This window comes from Berghia stephanieae, chromosome 2 (genome assembly GCF_034508935.2).
Source record: "Berghia stephanieae isolate SIO BIC M18660-M18661 chromosome 2, UCSD_Bste_1.3, whole genome shotgun sequence".
Lineage (NCBI taxonomy): Eukaryota > Metazoa > Mollusca > Gastropoda > Nudibranchia > Aeolidiidae > Berghia > Berghia stephanieae.
The window spans coordinates 28,166,077-28,183,576 of record NC_088361.1 but is presented as its reverse complement, the minus strand read 5'-3'; the positions used below and the strand labels follow the sequence as shown (position 1 = coordinate 28,183,576).

Genomic DNA, 17,500 nt, shown 5'->3' with positions numbered 1-17,500 from the left:
GCTTCAGCCTTTAACTTTGACCCCATGTTTCTGTCCCGTAATACTAATTTCACGTTGCTATTGAAAATCTTGATTTTTGTGTTATTATGGATGTACAAAATGTTTTTAGCATTGCGAATGCTCGTCTAGCTTCAGTGATTTTGGATCGGATGTCAGCATTTGTTAAATTTCCTTTCGTCTACCATGTTCCCCGGTCAAGTAAATTGGGTGACATTTTCCAATCCGTGCAAAAAAAATTAAAAAAAAAAAAAAAGATGAAAATGAGGATAATTGTGCTCGAGAAAATGAAAAATTTGGAGGTAGTAACCAAAACTTAGAGGTGCAATCCCTACATGAAAAAGATGTTTGCAATTCCCCTGAACTTTCTTGCTCCAAAGCCAGAATTTAATCGATTATTGATTAGCATAATTATACACTTACACACTTCCTGGTATGATCCTGATGCGTATGTCCTGCTATTGGACACACGCAAACATACTCTCATACGCACACATACACACACACATACACACACACACACACACACACACACACACACACAGAGAGAGAGAGAGAGAGAGAGAGAGAGAGAGAGAGAGAGGTGTTGATATGATCATTCTATCCTGTATCCTATCGCCGTGGGAACCACATGCCTAATCACAAATCGTTGTATCCGTTGCGTCTCCCCGGCCTCTCCTCACTGCACAATTTCGATCGTTAACAGTTTCGTTGTGATAATGATAACCTGTCGCGTGTGCTGAGTACTGTGTCAATCGCAAGCGAGAACAAGAGGCAGAAATCGGGAATTCCCAATATTCTAAAGATGGTTTAGGTAGTAGCCGGTGAGTAGATTTCCCTCAAGGTTCGGTTTCATTTGAGATTTAAAATCCCTATTGATAACAAAAGGTGTCGGTTTTTTAAATGGACGCACATGCCTATATATAAAAGGTGAGTTTTACACTGTATTTCAATTTCATCTTGCTTTTGCAAAATACTCACACTGTGAACTAAGAATTATTTTAACTACAGTTGAACCATCTCTAAAATGAAAATGTTATTATTTGTATTTACCATTATTGCTTTTGGAGCTTCTTACAACATGGGTAAGATTTTGTTTATGATGATAGAACCAAACACTCACTCGCTCTTGACGTGCAAAAGCAATGTCAAAATAGTTATTAAGCGCACACAAACATTGGGGTTCCTAAAGCTCGGTTGGAACGGTACTCGTCACACAAGCAAGAGAATTATTATCGGTCCGTTATGCAGTCTAATTTTTTCCCAGGCCCTTCCTTTTAATCGGCTGTGTTTGCTGAGTACGTAAGACCTTAAAAAAAAGAATACTTTGCCGTAGGCTAGCGACCCGTCTATGTGGTTACAAAAATAATTGTAAATGTACCGTTTAACACCCGAGAACCGGGATGAGCTACTGTTTCATGGGAAACTTTGAAAACTTCTTTCAATTGGTAAAATCAGCTTGTGCAATCTTGTGTTAAGCAAACATGTTCACCTTGCACTATTTTCATACGTCGAAGGAATCTAATTGACCATTAAAGTTTCAACGGGTTCGGAATTCAATAAATGATTTTTTAAAAACCCCAAAAAGTCAATACTTGTGTGCATTTGGGAGTCGATACCATTCTGCCATTCTATGAAAAAAAAAAAAAAAAGAAAGAAAAAAAGGAAAAGAAACACGCATCTTAAAAATTGACCAGAAAACTCTTCCTTTTAATACCATCACCTTGACAAAAACTCTCATACTTCCGATATTTGAAGGACGGGTGTTCTGGCCAAAATATTTTCTTAATGATTTTTTTTCTTCAGAGTACGGCATTTTTCTCATGTACTCGCACATCTATTTCTATTAATTTGGCCAGAAAATATTTACTTCAAATATCAATTTATTATTAAAATGGTCCCAAGATGTCAAAAAGCTTCAAACCTGAAACAGCCAAACTTCAAATTTGAAAGTCATTTTTACAGATCGATGGTTGAAGAAAAAGTCTTTCGAGCAATGTAAAAAAAAAAAAGGCGGGGGAGGGGGGGGGGGGGGGGGGGGGGGGGCAGGTTAGTCCGTTGGGTTGGCAAAAAAAAGTTGAAAGTGGATTGAAAGTTTCTCAAACTGGGTACTCTCAGTACGCGTCGATTATCTGCCATCCTAGGATATGAATATTAATTAGCTATGTGACTTCCGGTCTTTAAGTCTATGCTTCCTGAGTAACTTAGTAACGATGTAGGCTATGGTAACGAGTTTATCACACTCAAATCTGACGGGTTTCCAATCGTCATTTTCCGGGAATTTCCTTGTCAAATTGGCCCAAGCATTATCAGTGACGTATTAATTTCATCATTTGAAAGGATAAGAGATGAACTTTTTTTATCTGTATCTGTCATCGATAAAATCAGATAAAAACATCAATTTGCGATTAAGCGGAGTGAACTGTATTTATCTCAATAGTACTTGAGACGTTGATAAATAAAGGAAGAGTATTTGATTTTGAATCATTCAATGAATGGTATTGATACTTAACAGTTCAGACACAGGAGTTCATCTGAATCGCAAAGGATCTATACTTTAAACAGTAACAAAGTGAGTGATATCTAGCGGCCGATGTTTTTGTTTATTGTTGGTCCTTTTTAATTGAGAGAGATCTTTTACCAGAGTCCAATTTCAATTCGAGATCAAGTCCCTATAATTTTAATTTAAGGTAAACTTAAATGACAAAACTCTCTCTGATTCTGAATGGATTTGGTTATGAAAAAAAGGTCTTCTATTAAACTACTGTACCCGACACGTCAATCTGGTATTGTGTCAAAATGAAATATAATGATTTGAATTGATTATATATTTAAAACGATAACAATTTGGAATTATTTTCTTCTCTTGGACGAATACACGATAAAACTTACTTTCCTCAACTAAGGAATGTATTCGGTTCATCTCGACATAATACTGTTTTGAGGCAATTGATCACAAATATAAATCAAGAATATTGGTTGGTTTAATTATGGTGCTGTCATAATGTACGGGAGAGAAAAAGCTCTGTGTCGATAGAATGATCACAAAGACACGTTTTACGAGTGAGCCCAGTAGTGTTAAATCATGCTAAACAGTGGTATCGCTTGTTATCAATTTCTTGAGTGTCACAGGGACATAATATACAAGCTCATCAAGTACACGAAAACATTAGATTAAAAGATAATCTTTTTTTTAAAAATTGGACACTGCTTGGTAAATGCAATATGCGAAGCAGGTTATGTTCCTCAATATTTATAATAATTTTTGTCTCCCAATCAATCTAATTCCGTGGTGTGTTTGTTTACTTGATTTTCGAAGTTTACGGATGCTTGCGATACGTTCAGTATTGATTGTTTATTGATGTTTGATTGTCATGAAAAGTAGAAGAGGAAAGAAAAATCACAAGAAGGGCTCTCGTGTATTTATAGTTCTTTGAATATTAAAAAAGAATATAACAATTTATAACTTTCCAATTTTATCAGAAAAAGAACAACCGTTAAGCATATAACATCAACAAACAACAAAACAAAAACAAAAATGGGAGAAAGAAAGAACGAAAACAAAAACACTTTTCCTCGAAAGTTAACCGATTCATTTGTGTCTTTGGGGAAAAAGAACAACAAATTATCAAGTTTCACACTGAAAGATAAATTCTTTTTTACCATCATGAATGACTTGTGCTTTATTATAACACAGCGTAGTTGTTACATGTCTATATAAATGTTTACAAAACAAGAGGGGACTGGTGCGGACCCCTTGCAGTTAATAGGAAAAGTGAACGAAAATTCCAATGTATAATATATACTGTTGTGAGATCTCAAATAAGAAATTCCATTATTTTAAACATTTACGATTTGTACCTTAAGACAATGACATTCTTTACGCTTGTTGTTAAACATTAATCGACAAACTTCAGGATAATATACTGGCGAAAACGGTTATTTTGTTGTTGTAGTTGGTGCTTTTGTTTTTGTTGTTGTATTGTTGTTATTGTTTCCTCTAATCCAGGGACATTTTAATCTTGTACTCTTTGGCTCCAATGATATGTAGGAATATGTAGAGGAAGGAGTTTTTTTATAAGTTGATTCAGTGTGTGTGTTTATCTGTGAGAGATGTTTTGATTTGAATGAAATTTAGTCTTGCCATAAAAAAACAAAACAAACTAATAGAGCAGTAAAGTTAGGTGCCCCAAACGTAAACAATAACAAGTTGCTAGTGATTTCCGTTAGGGACCGGAATAATTTACGCACAATATAGGTCTCCCAATTTTGTAGTTTGAGTTGTAGGCAATACACTTTCAGTATTGAAAATATGTTTACATAAAATCTAACAGTTGCAGAAATAATAATATAAGGCTAAATTATTATGAAAATCAGGCACCGAATAATTCTCGTTTTGTTCACACCAGCGCAATAATTTGCTCTGGTCTAAAAATAGATAGACTGTAACTTTTGATAAATTTTAGAAAATTTTACCTTTTGTTCCATAAAATATCCATATCTAGACATTATTTGATGCATGATCGAGTATTTATGAATATGTGTTTCTTTTGCCACCTAACAGCCAAATTTTAAAGGTTATTTTTTTCTATTATTTACATTGGAACGTGAGCTGTCAAGACAGGAACATGTGGTTTGCCACGTGCTTCTCGACCTTTGTTTACGTTTGGGGCACCTAACTTTACTGCTCTATACGTGTCATGTAATCAGCACCTCAATAATATTGACATTCTATTTATTTTCCCTTACAAACCAGCAATGCCAGTAACACTAACAACGAATCAGAAAGCTGCCATTCTGGCGGCATACCCTGGCTATTTTATGGGAACACACTCCTTTCAGGATCCAGGCAAATTAGAATCAACCACAGAAAAACTCAGCCCAAGTGATGTTCAGGAAACGTTGGAAAAACTCAGACCGATTTCTTTGGAAATCAGTGACATGTTGAATCAAACAGTCAACAAAACAGTGGTTAGTTTGAATTTTGGTTGGAATTATTATTTTTATTCTCCTACATTATTTTTCTATCAACGATTTCTGGCAATTTATACTGTATCCCTTTTCCAAGGAGGTCTTTAGCTGTCCTTGCCCTTTTCATATAATGAAATGTCTGAGATCGTGCGTTCCAGAATTTATTGGTGATATTACTGTCATTATTTTCTTTTGAAAAATGTTTTTCACACTTTTTTCTGTTGTTTCTTCTACTGCAACCACCGATACTAATACTATGTACTACTACTACTACTACTACTACTACTACTACTACTACTACTACTACTACTACTACTACTACTACTACTACTATTACTACCACCACAACTACTACTGCTACTACATCAACAACAACAACAACAACTACTACTACTACTACTACTACTACTACTACTACTACTACTACTACTACTACTACTATTACTACTACTATTACTACCACCACAACTACTACTGCTACTACATCAACAACAACCACAACAACAACAACAACAACTACTACTACTACTACTACTACTACTACTACTACGACTACTACTACTACTACTACTACTACTACTACTACTACTACTACTACTACTACTACCGTACTACTATTACTATTATTACTACTACTACTACTACTACTACTACTACTACTACTACTACTACTACTACCACCACTACTACTACTACTACTACTACTACTACTACTACTACTACTACTACTACTACTACTACTACTACTACTACTACTACTGGAGCACGGAAGTCTCTAACATGCAAATCTCGAAATCACGGAAATCTCAACCTCGGTACCATTTTGATCACTCTATTTTGTAAGTATTGGCGACACGAAAATCTCGAACACTTTCCAGGGACCATCACGGAAATCTCGAACAAACTGGACATTCCCTTGCGGTCCGTTGAAATTATTTTTCGGGAATTATTTGTGTTGAAGGGAAACGAAAGATGCTTTCACCCTCCCCGTAGCGCTAAGTGTCAGTTAGTGTGTTACGTGTGCTTGTGTGTGGCATACATGTTATGCGTGTGTGTGTGTGTGTGTGTGTGTGTGTGTGTGTGTGTGTGTGTGTGCTGAACGGAGGGGGAATCACGAAGCATGTTTGACCAGCGTCTTAAGACCCTCGTAGACGTTTCGTTTTGTACCGGTGATGGGACTCGTCTGGGTCGCTGTGACATCGATCTCTGAGTCAGTCGCACATGATTTTGAAAAGAAAATGGAAACTGAAAAGGCTTTTTGTTGTGCAATCATTTTCTCAATTTTGAAGAAAAAAAGGAAAGGAAAAAAAGAAGAACAGGGCCCTTTGGAGTAAAAAGTGGCTCTTTGCAGCTCCGGTCAAATGCGAATAGGCCATCTTTTTGTTGTTTCCTCCAGGCATTTCTCAAATTGAAAATTTTGCACGTTTCCGTATCCTTATTAGCATCATCATGAAATGTTTGTACAAAATTCACAAGGTCGTCATATGCTTTCTCTCTTTTTATTTTTTTACAATAGTCCTCTCTTTTTACCTTCCACAAACACTCATTTTGACGATATTTTTAAATAAAATCAAGTGTATTTTGTTTGGACCAAAATGCCATTGTTAAGTAGACTAAATAAAACTTAGTTATACATTTTGCAGACAAACAAGGTCAAATATCTGGACGTCTAGAGCTACGGAATAATAATTTTCATCATGATGATTATTACCTATTCTAATTATTACAAAAACAAAATAATCCCCCCCACCACTACTTCTCCACCTGCTTTCTTTTTATGAGACGTTCAAGTTTACACCTAGTTTTGTAACAACAAGATAACAACAAGATATGAAGTGAATAGAAAAGTGCCAGAAGACAATAGAGAATATTATTCTCTATTGTCTTCTGGCACTTTTCTATTCACTTCATATCTTGTTGTTACCAACATAAGTGCCTGCTCCACTCACTTTTCTGAATTAAAAATTCACCCCATACACCGGAGCATACTCAATGTCTCAATCGTTTCTATGTTATATGTTTGTGTTGAGAATATTGGCTATTAAGCTTAACTGCTGGTCAAAATTATTCGCGATGGTGGTGTACGAACGAATCGGTGGTCTCAAGAAGTGGGTGAGAGAGGGATCTAGTAATGACTTTGAGTTTGAAACGAATATTTTTGTGTTCGTGGATAGCTCACACGGTAGAGCCACGCTCTCACCTGCCAGGCGGAGTTGTCGTACCAATAAGGTCGCAGGTTCAAACCCCACCACCGCCGCGAAAAAAAAATTTTTTATTCTCTATTGTCTTCTGGCACTTTTCTATTCACTTCATATCTTGTTGTTACCAACATAAGTGCCTGCTCCACTCACTTTTCTGAATTAAAAATTCACCTAGTTTTGTGTGTTGGTATCAATACCATCCCCCTATCATCACATAGTCAAGGCTTTTTGACATCTCCCAATCCCAAATGTCTGTATCAAGGTCGACCGTGATGTCGCGTCAACGGTTAAGGAGAAAAATAAGACCAAAAAAATAAAAATAAATAATAAATAAACAAAATAAATAATAATAATAATAATAATAATAATAATAATAATAATAATAATAATAATAATAATAATAATAATAATAATAATAATAATAACTGGCATGTCATAACATTACATTGGAAATTACGAAAATCGGAAAACAATTTTTTATTTTGTATGAAATCCTTTATAAATTTTACGATGATCAAGAACGAAACCTTTTGTTCATCTACCTCTTCCTGACTCAAAATGTATAAAAATATTATTTAAAGAAATTAATAACACAACATTTATTTGGCGCACTATCCACTAGACGTGTTCAAAGCGCTTTAGAAGGGGTGCCAAGCCAACAGCTATACTAAACTTGAAGGACGAGACATGACGCCTGTCAGGCGATATTACGCATTTTTTCCGACAAAGATAACGAACGGCCATGTACTCATTTTACACCTGAGTACGGTGAGAGAATATGAGTAAAGAGTCTTTTCCAAGGACTCAACTCTGCGCCACTCAGAGCGGGTCTCGAAACCTGGACCTTCCAACCCGAACGCGCGAGTCATACCACTAGGGCCCCATCACAGAACAGGGAGGGTCATTGTTCTGTCGACCACATAGCCTACTAAATAAATTAAAGTTTATTTCTACTTTCAACAATTTCTGGAGTTAACACATAGTTCTTGGTATCAAACCTATTGCAAATTTGACGCTGATCACGAATCCGACGTCAAAACAGCAAAAATCCGAGAGAGAAATATTGTCCACTGTTTTTATACCTCCACGCCCCCGATAGTCGATCGCCTCGAAAAATATTAAGCAAGGCCGGATTTGCGAGCGACCGACCATCCCTCCGCTTGTCGCCCAGGTATTTGTCCATATACATTGCGAATTTCACTACGATTTGCTTCAGCGGTGCCTGTCCCCAGATCGTCACTGGTAGAAAACACAACGTATTAAAATGATACAAACAGTTAGGGGTGGGGAAGGTGGGATGAGGGCATTATCATTTATTACATAGATGGTACTGAAGGAGTGATAGTGATTTTAGGTAAGTACCGGATTCTTAGGTAATGACGTCGCGTGCTGAATGTGTAATCCACAATGCGATATGCTGTCTTTCTTTTTTTTTTTTTTTTTTATTAAGCACACGCAGTGGGAATTGTCATACCATTTCTGTAATTGAACAAGACAAGACGCACTAAACGCAACACCAATGACACTCTCTTCGTAATTTTGTAAAAGATGACCGATAAAGGAAATTGAATTGTCTCACTCTTGACTCTTGACAGAGTTCACAATAACGAGAGAGTAATCATTATAATATGACTTTTATCAAGACCACCAACATTTACCTCCCTTATATTCTCCCTCATATCCTTTGTAAATTAATCAACACGAAAAACTCGAACAAATTAAATAGGCCGGGTCCAGACTTGTTCGAGATTTCCGTGCTCGAGTGTACTACTACTACTACTACTACTACTACTACTACTACTACTACTACTACTACTATTACTACTACTACTACTACTACTACTACTACTACTACTACTACTACTACTACTACTACTATTACTACTACTACTACTACTACTACTACTACTACTACTTCTACTACTACTACTGCTACTACTACGACTACTACTACTACTACTACTACTACTACTACTACTACTACTACTACTACTACTACTACGACGACTACTACTACTACTATTACTATTACTAAAGCAACAACAATCGCTACAACAACAACTACAACAACAATAACAACAACAACAACAACAACTACTACTACTACTACTACTACTACTACTACTACTACTACTACTACTACTACTACTACTACTATTACTACTACTACTACTACTACTACTACTACTACTACTACTACTACTACTACTACTACTACTATTACTACTACTACTTCTTCTATCACCACCACCACCACCAACACCACAATATAGATAAATTTAAATCAATTTGTCTGTCATCAGTATCAAGAATGGGGACTTGTGCGAGGGATAATGGACAAAATAAGACGAAGGATTCAATTCCGCTGGACATTGACTGAAACAATGAGTGATATGGAAGTCCATGAGGTCAGTATTTGTTGCTCATTGTTTCAAAACGGTTTTATGTTGGTGTAGACTAGATCGTGAAATTTGAAATCCATAATTTTTAAAAATGAAAATTTGCCTCAATTTACACTTTTGATTAATGAACTTCAATAGACTTTACATTTCATGTGTAAAATGTCGATTCCAATTTATCTTAAAATTCATTTTTTAAAACTGCTGCATCATCCCTGCACAATGCCAGACTAAGGTCACGGGTCACACGTCTAACCTGTTTGTTGATGTGTCGGAAGAGAATTTGGAGTTGTAATATTATGATGTTGTTGCTGATAATGTTGTAATTACTATGATAATGATAATGGTGATGATGATAATGATTATGATGATGATGATGATGATGATGATGATGATGATGATGATGATGATGATGATGATGATGATGATGATTATGAAATTAATAATAATGATGGTGATGGTAATGATGATAATGATTTTGAAGATAATGGTGATGATGATGATTTGGAAGATAATGGTTTCTTTATGTGATAGTACAAGTAATTCCAAGTAATGTACAGTGTGTTTTTTATTTTTATCATTGACACATTTCAGGTTTGAATAACTCGAGATCTATGTGAGATTTTATCAAACGGTTAATTGCCATAGATGCAAAATTTATTTAAGTTTTGATTGATTTAAGTTTTAACACTGTGCACCCTTTGGTAGCTGAGATATGACGTCATCAGTAGAAAAGGATAACTTTGAAAGAAATCATAATTTATTCAAATCTAAAATGTGTCAATAATATAAAACACAATGTAGATTTATTATTCCCCCCACTCTCATCAATCATAATCAAGGACATACAAAGCAATTATGAGTTTAAAAAAATACCAAAGTGTCATTTTTTTCATTGAAGTTCCTAGTGCTATAGATAGTGTGCGCTTGGCTAACAAATACCTGAGTGACGTCAACTTCATACTATCTATAAGTGCTTAAGCCATAGGAAGTCAATTTTGGGTTATAGTTAGGATTGGGCTGTAGAGAGTATACAAAAAAAAATAGAATTGTAGTATTGAGTTATTGAGATAGGGACGTAGAATATGTTTATCAAAATGATAAGTGACGAGTGATCGAAGATGATGATGCCTTATTAAGTTTATTATTGAGTAGGTAGCTGAAAAATCATAAAATGTAACTAAAACACTTTTAGCACTGGGCTCTTCAAATGTATTCTGTGACAAAAATGTTTATTTTCCAAACAGGTTGAACGTCTCAAGGCACTGGTCCGACTCTCTGGTTACGTCATGTTCATCCATACTGGATTAAAATCACCATCCGCCAATGCCATCTTTCAAAACGCTACAAGCACCGTACAAAACATTAGAGACAAAATCACAAGTGCTGCATCACAAATTCGGAGCCTGCTGATGAACTTCAGTGACAGGGATATCTACAATAGAACCATGAAATTCCATATACCAAACGGTCAAATCTATTTGCAGAATGGATCCACCCAGATACTGACCCTCAGATATTTAGTAGCACTCGCATTGGAAGATATGCAGAACACTTTTTCTCACATGCAAGTGACTGATTCTAACCTTTACTTGGATGGATAGAGGTAATTTTAACAATATAATGTTGTTTTTCTTTTTTACATTCTCAAAATAGAAAACAAACAAGAATTTTTTTCTTTACTTGAAAAACAGCATTGAATGATGATGCAAACCGTGATGTAATTCCTACCTTTTATGATCAGTTTTATATTCATAACTTTATGTAAAAGTTATTGTTAAATTTACTGTTAAGCGCACTGAAAGAATGAACACCATCTTCACAACCAACCATTGACAAAAACACCGTCATCTCCACCCCAGCCACCACACCACAAACCACAACATTACGACCATTACCATCACTATCATCATTATCACCATCATCATCATCATCGTCGTCGTCGTTGTCGACTTCACAAACTACAACATAAACATCATCATCATCACAATCATTATCATCATCATCATCATCATCATCATCATCATCATCATCATCATCATCATCATCATCGTCATCGTCGTCGTCGTTGTCATCATCATCATCATTATTATCAACATCATCATCATCATCTATCACTATTTATAACTATTATGCAAACATTGACAACTTTCTCACGATATTTAATGGGGGTTTTTTTCTTATCTCGTCATGACTTGGCCTGAATGTCTCATACATTCCACTAGTCACATTCTATGACTTCCCATTCCATGTGATATTATTATTCAATATTGTTTATACGAATTTACCTTTTTTTATCAATATCATTACCCACTTTATCATTGGGTAAACCTAAATGGCTGCCCATATTTCGTAAACATGATATTACATAATACATATAACCGACCATCTCTAAATGTTATTATATCTAGGTTAAACGGATAAAGAAAATTGAATAGACCTGCCTAGTATTAAGAAAAATTGGTAGATTTACGAACTTTTTAAAAACTCCAATTCTGAAATTCATGAGCATCTCCAAGTAATTAAATTTGATATAAGACTATATTATTTTAAGGATTTATAATGTTATTTAATCACAGTGAATGTAAATTGTTGCTTTTTAAAGTTAACTATTTTTATCTCCTAAAATTACGAATTTTCAAATTTTCAAGTAGGCAGGTTTGATTTAGTTTAGAGTCAAAATTTTCAGAACTTGGAAATATATAAATTTTCTAAACTTAAAGAAACAAAATTAACTTTCCTCAATGAAGGCAATCATTTTAGTTCAAAGCCTATTATAGTCAATTTTCAATTACCAGTATTCTATGAAAGCATTTTTCGATTTTACATTGCCGTATTGATACATTTTTTTTATGACATTCAAAGTTTTGTAAAAAACTGTCAGTTCATCAGTCATGGAAAAAATTACACATTACAGAAGACATCGTATTATATATATATATATATATATATATATATATATATATATATATATATATATATATATATATATATATATTTAAAATATGATGTCTTCTGTAATGTGTAATCTTTTCCATAACTGATGAACTGAATATATATATATATATATATATATATATATATATAATATTATGTCACTTGTAATATCTTCTGTAATGTGTAATTTTTTCCATGACTGATAAACTGTATTGTAGAGTCACCCATCACTGGGCATATGAAATCAGTAACTCAAATTGAGTAGTTGGTATGTCGGGTGTCCCAAAAGAAATAAATCCTTCTCAATTATAAAAACAAAACGAACCAACCCAGGGGAAGGAGGACGTAGGGGATATTTGCAACCCACATCCTGTAATCGGTATTCTATCGAATTGCTTACATGCTCAAAATGGCATTTACGGTCACTAACATTTCACTTATTTAGGTTTTATTTTCAGAGGGTAAATATAGAAAATGTATTTAAGTGCGAAAAGTTAAAATCTCCTATCTCCGATTCTTTTTTGCATTCAGTTCTTCTACTTTTGGTATTGAGTTCTTTAAAGCTAAAAATTCGCTTTTTGGCATGCAGTTCTTTTAAGCTAAAAATGTATTTTTTGGTATTCAATTTAACGCGATATATAATACCAGTTTGAATCGGTAGGTCATATTTGGATATTTTTAAAAATTGAGTATGGCAAATAATGACATGAAGGTTTCTTTTGGGACTCGCTACATGCATAATTATATATCTTTTAAATTATCTTGTTGCTGTCAGGTGTTGTTTATCTTTATGACTATGCAATTGTGTGTCTTATACTTATTATTGCAATAAACTGTCTTTTTCCTTATATCCGACGTGTCTCGATTTTCTTGAGTGTGATCGGGATTATGAAATGATTATTGTCGTGGTGGTGGTGGAGATGATCAAGATGATGATGATGATGATGATGATGATGATGATGATGATGATGATGATGATGGTGATGATGGGGTGGTAGTGGTGGGTGTGACGAAGGCGTTGATGATGATGATAATGATGATGGCGATGATGTCTACGATGATGATGATGATGATGATGATGATGATGATGATGATGATGGTGATGATGATGATGATGATGATGATCATGTTGATGATGATGATGATGATGATGATGATGATGATGATGATGATGATGATTGGTGACGACTATGATGATGTTGATGACGTTGATGTCGTTGAAAATTATGGCTATGATGATTACGACAATAATGAAGTGGTGATAATAATGATGTAAATGATATTGCTGTTGTTGTTGTTGTAGACATCAAAATGATCAGGTGGCGATGGCGATAATGATGATGACGATGATGATGATGATGATGATGATCCACTTATAGTAAATGTATATTGTGGATTATCTTGGCTATGGATTTAATTCTTGGAGAGAATCCGCTTTACAGAATTAAAAAAAATAACTTTTATATCACGCAATATCAAATAAATGTGCTGACTCAGAGTGCTTTACAAGGGGTCCCAAGCCAACAGCAATACTTAACGTGTAAGACGAGGCATCCCGCATGTAAGGCGATAATAGATGTTTTTATACGGAGACGATAAGATACTCATTTTACACCTGGGTGTGCAGAGCGAGCAAGAGAAAGAAAGAAAGAAAGAGAGAGAGAGAGAGAGAGAGAGAGAGAGAGAGAGAGAGAGAGAGGAGAGAGAGAGAAGAGAGGAGAGAGAGAGAGAAGAGGAAAATGTTTCGTAAAGTGCCATTTTCAAGGGCTCAATTTTTCGCCGCCCACGGGTGAGTGGTGTACCAAAATAAAACAGAGCTCATCAGGCACACATGTATATAAGTTTATATATGAATCAAAGAATATTATATATACATGTGCAAACGTAACTTTACACTTGTTTTGAGTCAATTCATTTGAGTTTAAAGAGACACATTGGACAAATGTTGTATCAAAAATGAGCAATATCTTTGGTATAATATGTGATCCAAATTTCATTAACATACGTGCATTATCTTAAAAGTAACGACGACCCAACGAAAACGAGTTGCTCTGCTTAGGAAAATTAGGAAAAATTCGACGAACAAAAAAAAAAAAATAAAAAAAAAAAAGGCAGAAACGCCACCACAATTTCCAATCATTGCTCGGACTAGTCTCTCTTTAGGATTTATCAAGGGGTTTATGTCATTTTGCGATGGTGTATTCTACTTTGATTCAACAATGTTCTAAAGCTTGTAAGCATTCCTTGCTTGGTACTGTTGTTCCCTTGTGGGCGTTTTAAGGAGATCTTTGAGGTGCTCAATAAGATTGGTGTATGGATTTACAGCTGACCACTCGAGCACCAAGTCTTATTTTCAGTTAGTTGAGGTTTCACAGACACATTCTCTCTCTCTCTCTCTCTCTGAGTCCAGCAGTTGCAAGTCTTCCTAACACGATCCATTTTGAAATGGTTTTTTCCACGGTAATGTCAGAGGTATAACGGACGGCTTGGCTGTGTGTCGAGATAATGTTCGGTCATCATTGGCCTTTACAACTATAGGTTGACCAGTAGCCATTGATCCCTCACATGCCCTTTCAGTGTTGAACTTTGCGATTATAGAATAGCAATTAACTCTAACATTGAAAAGCTGTAAACCTCATCTACTGGTTGTTTAGCATGAGTATCGCCAGGTAGACGGATTCTCTCTCTCTCTCCCTCTCTCTCTCTCTCTCTCTCTCTCTCTCTCTCTCTCTCTCTCTCTCTCTCTCTCTCTCTCTCTCTCTCTCTCTCTCTCTCTTCCACGATCAGTTTCAGCATGTTTCCAAGAGAAAAAGAATTGAAATCAAAGAAGTTACAAAATGATTTCACAAATATACAATTTGGGGGGTTTAGAACAGCAGATAACTTGCAAAAAGTAGCAGACAACATGGGAATGTTATGGCATTTGGTGCGAAAGGATTTTGTTTAGAGAATTTAATAACTTGCGTTTTCACGATTGTCTCTAACTAAGTTTGCATGTGGTTTAATAAATGCTCATTTAGGTGATATAACATTTTTGATTCCAACACATAGCTAAACAATAGTAATTCAACGTGTAAAAATGTAAAATTATATATATATATAAACCCAACCCATATCTAAAGGTTAGCTGGCATTTACCTCCATTTTACTGATTTACATTTGATTTAAGTGAGATATGTGAACAGGACACAACGGCTGGGTTTTGCTACTATCGACAAAAGTCCACTGTCTATGTTAAACCTTGTGTGAGATTGAATTTGGTACAATTGAAAAAAATTAGAGATTGCATTGGCCAGTACGAAGGAGATAAAATGTTAGGTTATCAAATTAATTTCAATGAATAGATAACATATCTTTGTCGTGGGTCTGACGACCGTGCTTGAGTAACCACCGTTGCTTTGAGGTGCGTCATGTAATTAATGCAATATAAGCAAGATTAAGAAAAGAGTCACAAAACTATTAATTCTTTTTTACATTGAAAAGCATAAAAATTTTTAAAAATACAAAACAAAAGAAAACAAAAACAAAACAAAAAAAAAAAAAACAAAACAAAAAAAACTAACAAAAAACAACAAAACCAAAAAACAACAACAAAAAAAACCTCCAAAAAACACCAATGATCATATTCCAGACATTTTACACAATCTCCATTGTTTGCCAGTTAGAAAGTACTGTTTAAAAAAATATATATAAAATCACCTTAGATTGCCAGTTAGAAAGAATTGTTTTCTAAACTTGTATATAAAATCATCTTAGACTGCCAGTTAGAAAAGAAAAAAAAAATTAAATGTGTATATAATCTCCATTGACTGCCAGTTAGTAGTTACTCGTAGACAGAGCAAAAATGTTCCATGTTATTGGAAAGATATAACTCTAAGACTTTTGATACCGCATTAAACAGGATAGGGCAATTAGTTCAAAAAGTTATGCAAATTTGACCTTTGGACTTTTTTTTGTCGCATTGCAAATGAGTAAAAAATATATTTTCATATTTCGCTGACAGCATAGATAGATTATAGACTTTCACTTCCACTTCCTGATGAGAGCAACGCTCGATAACAACGTTGTAGAAGTCAAACTATCTTAATTATCTTTCAAATGTTTATAAATAGCTCCTTTTATACTAAAGTTGAGCACTATTATTTCATGGTTTTTGTTTTATAATTTATCTATTTATATATATATATATATATATATATATATATATATATATATATATATATATATATATATAAATATATATACTTCAACAGACCTGTTTCATGCGACGTACACTTATTTGCAAGTCTGAAAATCCAATTCCTTATGGGCTCATTGTAATGGAATTCTCAACAACAAAAAATGACGCAAAATATTGTCCTTTACAAGAATGTTAAACTAGGCCCATAAGTGGGTTCGGATGTCAGACCTGCATATGGGACACGTCGGTTTCATGCCATTAGGGCAATCTTCGGGAAGTGTAATCGTTATTGTTGTTTGTGTGTTATTTCGTACTTGTAATATTTGGTGTCGAGATTATCATGGTGGTTGTAGTTGCACAGAAGGTGTTTATTTATGTGTCTTTGCATGCGGTTGTAAGTTCATTTCTATTGTTCAATGTAGCCATGTTTGGTTGAGTAATGATGTAAAATTTCTCCTCTAAGCACAGGTTGCACAATTTGGTGGATGTTGCGTATCATTGAGAAAGAAAGAAAGAAAGAGAGAGAGAGAGAGAGAGAGAGAGAGAGAGAGAGAGAGAGAGAGAGAGAGAGGGGGGGGGGGAAGAGATGTAACCTAACTCTCTTCTATCTGAGTTCCCGTGTGACCAAGGGAAAAAATAATTCAAAGGATCTTTCCATTATGCATATGTTAATTAACCCTTTGACTGCCGGGCTGGATTTCTTCAAGCAATAAGTGATGTATTTCAATATAGTTTCAGAATGATATAAGTTTGTCCATGGTGTATTTGAATATAACGACACATTGCAATAAGTTTGCCCATGACCTATTTGGACA

At 34.8% G+C, this 17,500-nt stretch overlaps 1 protein-coding gene across 1 annotated transcript; it reads left to right on the top strand.

The window, feature by feature from the left end:
* Positions 1-887: 887 nt before the first annotated feature.
* On the top strand, positions 888-12,477 carry LOC144966759 (uncharacterized). Its single transcript, XM_078903532.1, has 4 exons — positions 888-927; positions 4,754-4,968; positions 9,473-9,577; positions 10,816-12,477. Exons 2-4 carry the CDS (start codon positions 4,756-4,758, stop codon positions 11,170-11,172), a joined length of 675 nt encoding a protein of 224 aa, XP_078759658.1. The 5' UTR covers positions 888-927; positions 4,754-4,755; the 3' UTR covers positions 11,173-12,477.
* The last annotated feature ends 5,023 nt before the right edge of the window (positions 12,478-17,500 follow it).

Excerpts from the sequence above, each read along its gene's own strand:
- LOC144966759 (XM_078903532.1), top strand. The coding sequence starts at position 4,756 with ATGCCAGTAACACTAACAACGAATCAGAAAGCTGCCATTCTGGCGGCA. Across the intron at positions 4,969-9,472 it reads AAACAGTCAACAAAACAGTG|TATCAAGAATGGGGACTTGT; the intron begins GTTAGTTTGAAT and ends GTCTGTCATCAG. Across the intron at positions 9,578-10,815 it reads GTGATATGGAAGTCCATGAG|GTTGAACGTCTCAAGGCACT; the intron begins GTCAGTATTTGT and ends TTTTCCAAACAG.